Below are 15480 nucleotides of genomic sequence, written 5' to 3'. Positions count from 1 at the left end.
TATAAGGGCACACTTGATGAACTTTCATTGAACAGTCTTGTTGAATGGACTTTCTTTATGCAATACGTGAATTTCTGATTTCGATATTTTGATCAGAATACATAGGAGTCTTAAGTCACAAGGAAGCTCGGTGAGAATAAAGCAGGGACTAAACGTACCGTATCTTAAGGTCCCTGACTGAAGTTATCATCAGTGGCCTTTTCACAAAAAAATCATGACCAAGAAAAATTTCTCCATAAAAACTACGATATTTTTACGATGTTATTTTGAGAAATGGATTTTTAGGCAATCAAAATCCAAGAACATAATCCCCCAGACCTAGATTAATTGTGATTACGTGTAGCTGCCCACCCCCCCCCCCTCTCCAATTTTTGTGTTGCAGTAGGGCCTATGGTCAATTTATTAATAGTTATAAACAAGAGAATAAATAACATACTATTTTTGTTTATGTATTTGCATTAATTTCAATGGTGCATAAAAGTGTCTACCCCTTGTAACAAAAGTTATCATTAAAAGCAATTAACTAAATTGACATTGGTACTAGAATTATTAATCAATTACTAATGAACCCTGCGTTGCATGTAAAAAAGCGGACAAAATTGAATTAAATGTGTAAAATGTAGGCGGGAATCGAGAGTTATTGTACGTAGTTCTTTAATTTGTATGAAATGTTCATAGAAAGACTGGTTGCTCCCCCACCCCACTTTTTGTAGGAGCATAAGCAAATTCTCCCATGTTAAAATATTTTTAAAATATTCTTGTCATAGACGTAGCTAGGAGTTTACACACACCCAACCCCAGAAATAGTAGGACTTTAATAACACCTCCAACTGCACCTTTAAGAAATAGGATTTTCGTGCTTGGGAAAATTTTCCTTTTTTGTGCCCCCGTATCAAAGATTCGGTGGTATATAGTTTTTGCCCTGTCGGACCGTCTGTTTATCTATTTGTCTGTTTGTCCGCAAAAACTTTAACATTGCTCACAACTTTTGATTGGTCGGAGCTATAGCTTTCATATTTCACATGTGTATTCATTGTGACAAGACCTCTTTGGGTACCATCAACTTTGACTTTTTGACCTTGACCTTGAGTTTTGCAAAATTTTACTCAACTCTTGGCCATAACTTTTGAACAGTAGATGCTAGGGCTTTCATACTTCACATGTGTAATCTATGTGACAAGACCTTCCTTTAGATACCAACAACTTTGACCTTGACCTAGGAGTTTGACCTACTTTTGAAAAACTTAAACCTTGGCCATATCTTTTGAAGGATTGGTGCTAGGGCTTCCATATTTCACATGTGTATTTCCTGTGAGAAGGCCCTTCCTTGGGCACCATTAATTTTGACCATTTGACCTTGATGTTGACTTACTTTTAAAAAACCTTAACCTTTCCATATCTTTTCAATGGTTGCTGCTAGGACTTTCACATTTCACAGGTATATTCCTTTGGACAAGACCTTACTTTGGGTACCAACATATTTGATTTTCATTTGAGAAAGTTTAACCTTCGTTATAAGTTGTCATACGGGGGTACTGAGTATCAATGTTTCACAAACACATCTTGTTTCAAAACTGTGTCTGTTCTACCTTCCTAAATACACAATTGGTTTCGAGCTAATGCCGCAGAGAACTGAGCCTAGATTGGTGTTTAATTTTTATTTGTTAATACATGTAACTCAAATTTATTTTGTGCTGTAAGGTATTATTATACATATACCAGTGTAAACGTTTTGGGATAGAAACTGCTTCAAGGTTTAATATTATAATGTAATAAAATGCAAAGCACGTGTGCATGTAAAAAACATAAAAGATGTAACCTAGGATCGATAAAGAAGATGGTGAAGGCAATTCAGAACTACTCCAAAAATGTATAAAGCCCGGACACAAGCCTTTGAACATGGAGTATTCTAGAGACAAGGTTCAAGTGTTGTACATTCTGGATTTTGGGCATACATCTCTGCATGTAAAATATGTCGGAGGAAAGACAATTTCAATATCATACATGGTAAAAATTGATTAATAAGTAGATTTTTTTTTAAAATATGGATGAATATGATATTGTACAGTTGTCAGATGTCAGTGTCAGTCCCAGCTGTATCCTGTGAACCACCGTCGCTAACCAAGGCTAAAATATAGGATCCTCTCCCATTCTGGAGAGCTATATGTGGACTCCGGACCGTGGCTTGAGACGATGACTGGACTAACAAAACACTTTAAAACATAATTGTTCAAGCCCCAGTCGCGACAAACATGTCGAGCATGATGGAAATTCTGAGAGGGCGTACAAGTAGATTTCGATATCTGAGGTTCACATGACATAGTGACACGACACAGATTTGCCGTCTTCCTAACATTTATATTTATTTTCAAGTGGGTACAAATACCACCATGTACTATTATTAAATGTATTATTATACAATTGGAAACTTCAGGGTAGAAAACAGGTGCATTCTAGCCTGAGCGACACCTGTACTTATTCCGTATATATGATGTAAACCAACTGAATCTATACACTATGTCGGTAAGCTTTTACATAATGAAATGTGTAGATAACAAACAGTAATCAGGCTCAGAAATCCAATAATATTAAACAATTCAAATCGAGAGCAGAGCAAACACGGAAATCCCTGAAAACATCAGAGGTGGATCAGCTAGGTGCCATGGATGAGTTCAAGCATCCCCTGTTGACCAATCACACCGTGAGCCTTTAACGGAATAATCAATTCAGTATGAAAATAAAATGACCCAACAGCTTTCAAAACAAAAATGTCAGTCAACATGCGACCTAAGGATAGGTTGTTTTTTTGCAAACAAGGCCATTGTATCGACCTTAGAATTTGCAAAATTATATAATAGTATTGGCTTTAACGAGATTGTTGAGATCATTCTATCGTCAACTTATTTGTCTGTAGCCTGTCTCGGTTTAGAAAATGTTTCTACGTAGAATATGATCTTGCGTACCTTATCAATTGGAAGACAGAAACACTATACGCAGGTGATAATGGTACATGTATTATATTGCTTCCTAGAAGATTGATGATAGAAAAGTTGAAATCATCCAGTTGTCAGAGAGTCTACTTATAAGTTTGCCATCAATGTCTTTCACGAATGAAACATCCAAATATGAAACTAATTCTTAACTTGCAGATTTTGGCTTACATTTTGATGTATTAAATAACAAAGGTACGACTTACAGAAGATAGCACAATTTCAGTCATTTCAATTTCATCAACATCCTGCAATAATATGCGATATTCACTTCCAAGTTTTCGTTAATTTCTTAACATGACATATGTTAACATACAAGGGTTGTACGGAAAGTTCGCGGACTTCTGTCATAACTTTTTATTACTTAACATCATATTATATCCATGTTTTGGTGGACATGTTTAAAGAATAAATTTAAATGATGTGTATTAAAAATTTCAAAATTATCGCGATATATTTCAATCTTACCTCGACCAGCTCGGCGCACGGTCGGTGAAAGCCGTCGAGCCAGCCGGCCGTCCGATTCAGAAAAACTGCGAAAATTAATGGGCTTGCAGAGCAGGTAAAAAATTAGTAATTCACAAACAGTACTCTATATAAATAATGTTTGTAGTCAGGTCTCTGTAAAATAGTAAAAAAACAAAACAAAAAAGAAAGAAATTAAGAAAAGAAGAGAGAGAGAAAAAAAATCCTAGAAATTCAGATTAAGAATTGTTACATCTTTTGATTTTCATATTTCAAAGTATGACAATATTTTGTTTCGTTGCAAAGAAACCCATTCCAGAAGATAGGTAGTCCTCATTGAAAATGACAAAAAAATAAACGTCATCGAACAGCAACTAACGATACAATTTTGTGTTGTACTTGGGAAAAAATGCTTGAGGAAGAGATAATATGTCAAAACCGAGTCGTGCGTTTGTTTGTAAAAATGATAGAGACTCTATCAGACGAGGGCCATCTGCGAGGAAACGGATTATCTGTAAAACTTATAGAATAGTAACATCACGGAAATTTTCTTTGTTCTGCATTTAGCTTAGTTACAAAGAAATTATTCAAGATATTTTTATGTATTACTAAGCTTCTGCAGTGGCAGCATTGATACATCACTGGTGAGAATTTATCAACTGCATCCACATTTTTTTTTCCCTTGACCTTCATAATCATCTTTGACTTTACTACTAGTATTTATTGTGTATAAAACTCAATTAATAAGGAACTATATTCAAGACATTTATCAAACTTAATTCACTAATACAAATTTTCATATTGCATTACCAATGAACCTTGGGTGGGACATTCATGTTCTATAGACATATTTCTAGTCCCTTTTAAGTTTTAAAACAAGAAGACATTTAACTTTTCTTCTGTTTTTTATTTAATGCGGTCTGTCTATGTTTGCCTAATGTGCCCAGAGGAAAAACAAGTTTGAAAGCAGGACAGGTAACTGATGTTAGAATTATCTTTTAATTTCCGAAGTAAAACTCGCTCAGGTTAAATGTATTACTCCAGTCAAGGTTATGTAATAAATATATTTAGATCAGACCCATCTAAACTGAGCAAAATTACCTTTTTGGGTGAAGTAAAATGAACCAGGCAAGTCTAAAATTGATGTGATAAATTACTGAAAGTTAACTCAGAATGGTGTTACCTATCACATAAGGTTTGATGACACGTTCCTCAATTATCTGCTTTCTATTTCTTCGTAATATACAAGAAATTAATCAGAATTATCGTTATCCTGGGATTTCTAGAGTGTTTTCAACATGTGTTAATTAAAAGATAAATACACGAACAATTGAGATATTGGTGATGATAACAATTTCCATTGTATAATACATGTATAAGAAACACAATCCTCTGGTATCTTGCACATATACCTGGTAAGGCACCTCATTTTTTGTGAGAAAACTTGCTATTTAAAGTAGCAATTCTTCACTGACAAATTTTGGGAAAAATTATATATTATTGAGGAACGTGTCGTCTGACTTTAACCCATATCATATTGAACACTTCAAAGTACATTTCAAATACAGGTATTATACAATACGCATCGAATTTGGTTTGTTGTGCCATAGTCAAAATTGGAATGCATAGAACACTATATGTTGTCCTCCGAGTAAGTGAAGTAACTATTATTTTTCCCAATTTAATTTATAAAATTATGAAAGTGTGAGGTCTAATTTTTAGCATAATGTATGTTCAAATTCACTTATTGTAAAACAAAACTATTTTTATGCCCCCGTATCGAAGATTCGAGGTTATATAGTTTTTGCCCTGTCCGTCTGTCTATCTGTTTTGTCCGCAAAACCTTTAACCTTGCCCATAACTTTTGATTGGTTGGAGCTATGACTTTCATATTTCACATGTGTATTCCTTGTGACAAGATCTTTCTTTGGGTACCATCATACATTGTATTTGACCTTTTGACCTTGGAGTTTGACCCACTTTTGCAAAATTTTATGAGACTTTTACCTTGGCCATAACTTTTCAACAGTTGGTTCTTGGGGTTTCAATCTTCACATGTGTATTCCTTGTGACAAAACCTTCCTTTGGATACCAACAACTTTGACCTTTTGACCTTGACATTTTACTTACTTTTAAAAACCTTTCACATTCGCTATAACTTTTAGACAGTTGGAGCTAGGGCTTTCAAATTTCACAGGTATATTCCTCGAGACAAGACCTTTCATTGGGTACCAACATTTTTGATCTCTTGGCCTGGAGTTTGACTTGCATTTGAGAAACTTTAACATTCGCCATAAGCTGCCATACGGGGGCATCAGTTTTTTCGCAAACGCATCTTGTTTAATATAGAATTATAATTGCAACAGAAATTATTTATAAATAAACTCTATACCTCACAAAATATGTGTGGTAAAAATGGACCAAAATCAGAAGAGAGAAAAACATCATTTACTATAGAAAGGGGCATAACTCTTATCATTACACATTTTGCTACATTAAAGAATAAAAATGTTTTTTTTTTCCTTTCCTTTACTCTGTATTCACTGTTATTTTAAAAAGCTAACAATTCCATAATAACACAAATTGATATCATCTACCGGTATGTGAAAAAATAATTTGTGAAATTACAGTATGATTAAATCAAGAGGCCCGTGGGTCACAATGCTCACCTGAGTCACTACGGCTCTACAGTTCATCATCAGATTTTTTCCTTATATATTCCTATGTAATACTGACCATCTGTTGTGTTCTACCTTTTTCTAGGGCCCATGATTTGAACAAAGTTGAATCTACACTATCTGAGAATGCTTCCATATCAATATATTTCCATTTCTAAATATTTTTCCTTGAAGCAATATGAGCTGCATTTTTGAGAATTTTATTTTGCTGTTAAAATGTGCTGTTATGATAAATCTGTATGTAATATAAACCTTAATGATCAATTAGACTGATATAAAGTATTAATTTTTTCCAGAAGAAAGTACAACGTATAGTATTATACAAGACATCAATATTGTACAGGACGACAATAATGTAAATTTGCTTCAATCAAAGCTTCTGAATAGTTGTTCCATTGGAAATATAAACAATAGAAGTTTATATACCTTGTTTTCTTCTGTCATTGAAATACCGGTAGTTAATTACAGCATTGCAAAAAAATTTCGGACATCAAAGTTGCTGCTCATATTGCTTTAAGGTATTCAATGTATAATGAATGCATATCGAGCAATTTTGAATTATTTTAAACCAGTTAAATATGCATAACTAGATAATGATGAAAGTGAAATGAACCAAATTCACATAAGTAGCCGTCCATTTTGCATCTTAAACGTTATTGAAGAGTTATTTCCCCTTGATAAAAAGAGGAAATTTCAATTTTGTTGAAATTTCTGTGGTAAATTTTCTCTAAGAGATTTGTATGATGGTGTGGGATGAGTATAAGAATATATCCATTGTGATGTGACTGAAGTCAAAAAAAATTTTTTTTTGTCAAAAATGATCGTTAAATGACAAAAATATGTGGGCACGTCATCATAAAAATAATGTAAATGTAAGACATGAATTTAAATTTTTGAGAATCTATTTATCATGAAGCGCTAACATGCTTCATGAAATATGCCGGCATGAAGCGTCGTAGTTCTTGTCCTCATGAATTCTTAAAAATTAAATTCATCTCTTAAATTATATACGACTAATGCCTTTGCTGCCCTTCTTCATCAGATTTCCCCTGTATAATCCTAATTTGCACCCTTTGACCACCCATCCTAACCCTGTGGGTCATGATTTGAACAAACTTGAATCTACACTATTTAATGAATCTTTCACTTCAGTTTATTGACTATTCTGTTCAGGTAGTTCTTGAAAAGATTTTTTTCCTGTGCATGTATATTCCTTATGTAAAACTTTGATTGCCTATTGTGGCCCCATCCTATCCCTGGGGTTACGATTTGAGAATGCTTCCATATCAGCATTACTAATCATGCCTTTGCCGTTTTTCTTCAGAAGTATTTTCCTATATATTCCTTTGATCCCCCACTGTGTCCCAACCCAACCCTTGGGGGTCATTATTTGAAAATTGATTTTACTCTATGCACACAATTTAATGAAGTTTTAAGTTTCAACTCTTCTAGTCTTTGGTTCTTGAGAAGAATTTTAAGGTTTTCCCAAATATACTCCTATGTAAAAATTTCACTGCCTACTGTGGCACCACCCTACTCCTGGAGGGGGGGGGTCTCAAGATTTGAACTTGAATCTACACTACTCGAGGATGGCTCCTCATAATTTCATCTTTTCTGGGCTAGTGGTTCTTGAGAAGATTTTTAAAAGATGCCCTTAATTTTTCACTAATTTATATAAATTACATTTTTTCCTACATATATACTATGTAAAACTTTGATCAGTGGTTCTTGAGTTGAAAATGTAAAAAGTTCACAAACTGAGATGGACGCTGGACAAAATGCCTTCTGAAATGCTCACTTGAGCCTTCAGCTGAGGTGAGCTAAAAATGTTAAGTTATCATGAAAGATGGGCAATTTCTTCCAATTATCTCAGCAAACCGCTGGATGGATTTAAAGAGTGATGCCTCTTTTCTATATCTATTTCCATAAGTAAACATTCATGCAAATATAATGCATTTCCTTCATCAGATTTCCTTGGATTTTTGGCCACAATCCACATCCCTGTCACTAGATTTTTCCTGTACATTCCTCTGTATAACTTTGATCACCTATTGTGGCCCCACCATACCACACAGAGGTCATGTTTTCCTTTCTTTCTGAAACTCTTTAATAATACTTTTAAGTACCTTGATAAAAAAAGAATTAACCTTGGGAAACAATGGGGTGATTTTTGGATTTGGAATGGGTCCTGTAACTGGACCCAAAACAAGCTAGGAAACCCCCTGTCACACATGGCATAAACATACAATACCTTGTTAAAACTTCCTTCCAAATCCTAAAAGGGTATAAAGTAAAAAGAAAAATAAATAAATAAATTCCTTTTTTTCCTTTATTTCAGGTCAGTACATCCAATATTCACAAACTTGGTCTAGTTTAATAGTCTTTTTGTCAGTAAAACAAATTCTTTGTTGCTTTTTTTTTCTGAAGTTCACTCAAAAACTTTGTAAATTAGAACGCAAACAAAATACCAGCTGCCAACAGGAAACAAAATAGACCCATAGCTTCTGACAAGGCAAATCCTAGTACAGCATATGTAAATAAATTATTTTTTAGAGATGGATTCCTGGCGTAGCCTATAATCAAACTGCCAAACACTGTGCCAATACCAGACCCTGAAAAAAAAAAAATAAAAAATAAAAGGACTACATTTATTATATGAGGAAAGAAAAAGCCTGAATTGATTTTGGAGAAAATCTTTTAATATACATCACCCTATAATACATGTACTGTGACCTTGTTTCTTCACATGTTCCATGATTTAAAGTAAATTTAAATATGCACTGCAATATAAATTCTAAATCAAGATGAATAAAAAAATCCTGTAAATATATTTCTAAAACATGATAATCTAGTTGCCTCATTTGCCAAATTTTCCCTAATTCTCTACACATTTGACAATAAACTGAAATTTTTTGGAAAGAATTTTTTTTTCATCATGTATTACCTATATATAAGATATTTCTAAATAATATCTGTATTTACCTAAAACTCTTATCCAGTTGTTCCCTCTTTGATTAGGAACAGTGATCTCAATTTAAATCTACATAATACTTAGTTGTTTCCAAATTAACAGTGATCTCAATTTAAATCTACACTATACTTAGTTGTTTCCAAATTAACTTGACAATGAGTAGCCTTGTAATTATCAACAAATTTGAAATGCTATATTGAGGGTATTTTTAGCTAAACATTCACATTTGATTTTCCTTCCTCATGACATTATCATAATGTCTACATGAATAAAAACAAGAGGCCCATGGGCCACATCGCTCACCTGAGTAACTTTGGCCATGCTGTTCATTACCAGACTCCCCCCTTGTAATACCTATTGTGGCCCCACCCTCCCCCCAGGGGCCATGATTTGAGCAATTTAGAATCTACACTACCCCAGGATGCTTCCACATAAGTTTCAGTTTTTCTGGTCCAGTGGTTCTTGAGAAGAAGATTTTTAAAGATTTTTCCTATATATTTCAATGTAAAACTTGGATTCCCTATTGTGGCCCCGCCCTACCCCCGGGGGTCATGATTTGAACAATTTAGAATCTACACTACCCCAGGATGCTTCCACATAAGTTTCAGCTTTTCTGGTCCAGTGGTTCTTGAGAAAAAGATTTTTAAAGATTTTTTCTATATATTTCAATGTAAAACTTGGATTCCCTATTGTGGCCCCGCCCTACCCCCGGGGGTCATGATTTGAACAATTTAGAATCTACACTACCCCAGGATGCTTCCACATAAGTTTCAGCTTTTCTGGTCCAGTGGTTCTTGAGAAGAAGATTTTTAAAGATTTTTCCTATATATTTCAATGTAAAACTTGGATTTCCTATTGTGGCCCCGCCCTACCCCCGGAGGTCAGGATTTTTACAATTTAGAATCTACACTATCCCAGGATGCTTCCACATAAGTTTCAGCTTTTCTGGCCTAGTGGTTCTTGAGAAGAAGATTTTTAAAGATTTTTCCTATATATTTCTATGTAAAACATTTATTCCACATTGTGGCCCCGCCCTACCCCCGGGGGTCATGATTTGAACAATTTAGAATCTACACTATCCCAGGATGCTTCCATATAAGTTTCAGCTTTACTGGCCCTGTGGTTCTTGAGAAGAAGATTTTTTAATGACCCCACCCTATTTTTGTCTTCTCTTGATTATCTCCCCTTGTGAGGGGACTTGGCCCTTCATCTTAACAATTTAAATTCCCCTTCACCCAAGGATGCTTTGTACCAAGTTTGGTCAAAATTGGCCCAGTGGTTCTTGAGAAGAAGTCAAAAATGTGAAAAGTTTACAGACGGACGGAAAGACAGACGGACGGACGGACGACGGACAAAATGTGATCAGAAAAGCTCACTTGAGCCTTCGGCTCAGGTGAGCTAAAAATAGTTGAATTACAGGTGACTCGAGACAACTCGAAGTATATATCAAGGCATAACTTTGATCAATTCAACTTTCAGGGACTGACAAATCCCATTTCCTGACACCTGGGGCTAGTGAATTTTAGGGTGGGCAAGTGAATTTTCAATGAGCACTTGTCTGTGGGCAATTGACTTCAAGAAAAAAAACCCAATATATTTTTTTTTTGTTTTTTAAATAAGTCTGGACTAAAATTAAAATTATTTTGTATTGAGAGTTATCTTCCTTTGTTTGTCTAAACATATGCAAAACAGTTTAACTGTGGGTTATTGAGTGTTTGCATTAATTAAAAGTGACAAAGATGAATAAAGTTTAACTGAATACAAAATGAAGCAATGAGAAGCTGATGATAACAGCAAGGTCAATAGCAATATCAGCCAAAGAACCAAGAAACCATTCTAGGAATATACAAGTATGAGAAAATAAAACGGAAACAATTATTTTAGACAAAACTCAAGAATTAAGGCCATGGGTAAAGTACAACTATATCGAGAAAGTTATGAATGTACAGTGTCTACTGCAAGGAGTTTTCAACTGTTGTCACCGTCCAAAATAATGCATTCTATCCGGGATGCAAACTTTTCTGAATTGAATTCTCATTCATTACCATATGATGAACATGATATAGAACAAAAATAAAAGAATTGCCAGAACTATGTTTTGTTGCTTTTTCATAGTTTATGGCAGGACAAGTAAAAATACAGGTAGAACAACTAATTTTTTTTTTTACCAAGGATTTGCCTGTGGGCAAGTGTGAGCAAGAGCTTGAAAAAATCTATTTGTCAGTCCAATAGAGTCTGGAAATTTACATGTTACTTGACTGGTTTTAAACTTGGTGACAGTCTAATTGGAACTTATTGATTCTCATTCACAATAGTGCTAAAATTATACACATGTACTTTTATAACAATATTCCTTTGAATTAGTTCTGGAATACTCATAAATAAAAATATTGTCATTCTATTCATTTATCCTTTTACAAGGGCATCATATTGATTTTTTTGCAAGAAAATTACAAAAGTGTATTAGTAATTACCATTCGTACTATTTAATTATCAATACAGTTAAAGAATATTCCATAAATATTTAAAAGAATAAAGTGTCAATATATATGAATATTAGTTACATAGACAGGGGCACATTCATTTTCGTTTGTTGTATTTACATGTGTCAATCACCACGGGCAGTCACCAACAAAAAACAAAAAAAACAAAAACAAAACTGGTGTCCCATTGTGTAATTAATTTTACTTCATCATCACTTCTCCTGAACTCTTCAAACAGTTGGTATTAATAATCTTAAGAGCAGGTGAAAATTGTTTGATAAGTGCTGTGACATCCATGACACAAGGGTCACTCATCTAAGCAAGGTATGTAAAGTAAAGGTGCTAATAAGGTACTTGTACAAATAAATTCAAGTTATCGAAGGTAAATAACAATAGAAAATTTACATTACAGGACTTTGTCTTCTTGAGATCAAGGGCTTTTCGAGATTCATAGTTCGAGAAACCAAGAGTAAATCTGCTTAAATCATATCGGGAAGACTCGCTTCTCGAGATCAAAGTTGAAGCCATCAAGAGTCACCTGTATTCGCTCCACACTTACCAGATCCAGCTGCTCCAACTGCTGCAGCCCCAGCACCTATGTATTTGGCAGCCTGATCAATGTCTTGTTGAGCTGCAGTTGTCCTGAAAGATCTTGCCTAAAAGAGTAAATGCAGAATCTACTCCAACAGGACCCTCAAGAACAACAAAATCTACTGTGACTTTTAAATAAAATTGTGAGCTTTGTCACCTCACATATTGTAAAACAAAAAGGATTTCTATAAAATACATCATAACACAGGGTTACAAAAGTATACAAGGAAAAATTAAATTAAGATTTTTTTTAACAATATCAGCTAACAGTTATCCATAAAATACTCTCCTAAATTCCTTTTTTCCCCTTGTACGTTTAATAACAATCTTTAACTTTTTTTTTGACAAAATTTCGTATGAACAATGTGAATATAAACTACAAGTTAAAATATCAGCATTCTAATTTCAGTATTTGTTTGTATTCTTCTAGACATATACCATTTACAAATTGCTGGTATTCAGAAAGACACCAATCTCTCTGACGATCAAATATGAAGTTTTACCTCGCATCTCTGAGCTACCACTGCATTGTTCAAAGGTCTTGCTACTTGGCGTGTCACACTTCTCTGAAAATATAACAAAATAATAAGAATACCTGTGACAATCTTGACCAATATTTGTTTGTTTGGAATATAGTGCATTGCATTGCACCTGCTCAGGTGCAGAACTGGAATGTGTCAGTACAGCATGAATTTTAGTCCTCAATTTGCTTTTTAACTCAGCTATGCCTTTATAGTTGAAATGGCAAGCTCTACCCTTTCATTAAAAATAAAAATTCTTTGACCTTCATCAGTTCATCTGATGATCTGTTATAATGCTTAACTATCATAATCTGTTTGTACTATTGAATCATTCTTATTTTTCATACACAATACAATAATTGTTTTCTGGAATCAGTTGTCTATACCACAAGATACTTGACCTGCAAGAAAAATGCTGATCACTTACAGGCAAAGCAATAAAGTAATTCCCCAAATAAGTCAATCAACACAAAACTTTAACTTATAACTTCGTCTGTAAGTCATAAATTTAAATTTAAAGAGACATAATAAAAATGAGCTCAATGATGGACAGAAAGGAGTAGCATTACATCCCGCCCATTACATGGCAGGTGCATAAAAACATCAGGCAACCTTGCAGTTAAGAAGACAAAGTCATCCCTGATTGTTTTTGTCATGTTATGGTCTCGTATATCTGAGACAGAGTCAAACTATTTTTGCAAAATACAAACATCGTTCTGTTTAAAATAAGAAAAGCTATAATTTTTCTCTGTATCTATTATTGTCGAACTGTTAACAAGATTCGGATACCGGCTCAGAAATGTCATTTAAATGACCTTTAGAGGTCTTCTTTTTCTATACATTTACTGGAAATCAAAACTTGTCATTCCCAAAGCAATCATTATTAATACTTTTCCTCCGATACTGTTGAACTCTTTTTCTCTTCAAATTCCTTACTAATAATGATATTCAATAATTCCATGGTCTACTGTCACATTCTTCTTTCATTTTGTTAGCCGGGTTGTCAAGGTTAACCGATAAAGCAAGAGAAATGACTTCTTGTGGAAACGGTATTTACCAATTGCAGAAATATAGAAAATGCACTTACCATGCACCTAGCACTGCATGTAACTAGTCTTGCACTGTACATTTTGACAGGTAGGAAAATAGATCTACTTGGATCGGTACCGACTGAATTCAGAGAAAATCCTGAAAAAAATCCAATGGCAGGATGAATGAATGAAACACGGATTTCAAGAAAATATCACAAATCTGTTTACGTGCTTAACACTAGATGTGCAGATGAGAGTTAACTTCACAAGATATACCTCTGATTGGATTCGCCCTTGAATATACTCTTACCCTCTTGACGCCTATCTTCCACGTCCTGTACGCATGTGTCGCCGAACGGAAGAGGTTCCAAATGGTCAGGGATGGGATGACATTATATACACCCAAATTAATTAGAGAGAAATAAAGCTTCATAATTTGGGCATTTTTCTATTCATGTTAAGGTTCAAAATAATTTCAGTATATATAAGATTCTAAGACTACTTCTTGCGAAAGACTATTCATTTTACCTTGTGAACTGTGCCTAAAACCAAACGCGGATGTTTCACCCCAGTGTCAAGTAGTTTCTTTGCTGTGATTAAAGACGGGTTTTAGATTATTTCTAGCTTAAATTGCCTAATTGTATCTCAACTCTCTCTAAAGTTTTATTTATATTTCATATCATTAACTACATGTTTTTAACAACACACAACGGAATGTCATATATATTTCATATATATTCTAGAATCAAAGTACTGAGAATACTGAAATGTGCTCATAACACAGATTGATAATCCAGACAGGGACATAAATATATATACTAACATTATTATAAACGGCCTTGATCCAGTATATCAGAGGAAAGGGAGAGTATATGGAAAAAGGAGATGGGGTGAATAAAAGGAGAGAAAGGGGATACTTAGGAATAAAAGGAAATAGTTTTGAAACTGAGAGGTGGAGCAAGGAATTACGGAAGGAGGAAAGGGGGATTTGATAAAAGGTAACTATACGTATTTTCACTACTCTAAGAACACCAAAATGTATAATCTTTAGGCTCAATTTAATTAAAAACAATTACCCAATTAAATTATTGTAAAAATATAACAATTGTACGTTTAAAATTAATTTGTCATTTTTTTTCATTGCAATAGCCTATTCATTTTCGCTATGTGGCCTTCCACGTCACAATGGCTCTTACGTCTATTTAGCAAATCAGTTCTGAAAGGCGCTTAATTCACAATAAAGTTTAACAAAATTATCAATTATGAAGAGAAAAAATTAGAGAATGTAAACAAAAGCATTGAATTCTTATGTTTTGGATGTCGTCGGTCCTATAACAGCACCTGTCCGTGCCGACAAATTATCATACCGCGCTAATGCGCGGTATTCAATTTTTCGGCACGGCCAGGTGCTGTTATAGGACCGACCACATCTAAAAAATAAGAATTCAATGCTTTTATTTACATTTTTAATGTTTAAGGTAGAGATGACCTGTCTTTACATGTATCCGAATAATAACAAATTTAATAGAGCAAACAAATTTATTAAATTTAGCAATATTTTTTTCTTTAAAGGGAAAGACAGGAGGTTTTGAATAATTTTTGAATATTTCATTTGTTTGATAGTCATTGTTAAATTTCACAAGATACTATCATGTGTTTTTTTAAATACTTTTTACTCGGTTATATATTTTGTGAACTGACTGGTGGAAGCTGTCATGTTGAAATATAAAGTTATCGCCCTTGGTAAATT

General features: G+C 34.0%; 1 protein-coding gene across 2 annotated transcripts; it reads right to left on the bottom strand.

Moving 5' to 3' along the window:
* Window positions 1–8448: 8448 nt before the first annotated feature.
* Window positions 8449–14105, bottom strand: LOC133186009 (ATP synthase lipid-binding protein, mitochondrial-like). 2 transcript variants are annotated; one of them, XM_061321294.1, is made up of 5 exons: window positions 14041–14105; window positions 13787–13887; window positions 12682–12744; window positions 12147–12243; window positions 8449–8745 (listed from the first exon to the last, which is right to left on the bottom strand). In XM_061321294.1, exons 2-5 carry the CDS (start codon window positions 13826–13828, stop codon window positions 8582–8584), a joined length of 366 nt encoding a protein of 121 aa, XP_061177278.1. In that variant the 5' UTR covers window positions 13829–13887; window positions 14041–14105; the 3' UTR covers window positions 8449–8581. The 2 variants fall into 2 exon arrangements, with proteins under 2 accessions (XP_061177278.1, XP_061177284.1); XM_061321300.1 differs by having other exon boundaries at window positions 13787–13869; window positions 14041–14091.
* Window positions 14106–15480: the final 1375 nt, after the last annotated feature.

Source organism: Saccostrea echinata, unplaced genomic scaffold (genome assembly GCF_033153115.1).
Source record: "Saccostrea echinata isolate AGI-Se365-2 ecotype Australia unplaced genomic scaffold, CSIRO_AGI_Sech_v1 ptg000001l, whole genome shotgun sequence".
NCBI lineage: Eukaryota > Metazoa > Mollusca > Bivalvia > Ostreida > Ostreidae > Saccostrea > Saccostrea echinata.
The sequence above is the reverse complement of the archived record's forward strand: the minus strand, read 5'-3'. Positions and strand labels throughout refer to the sequence as shown.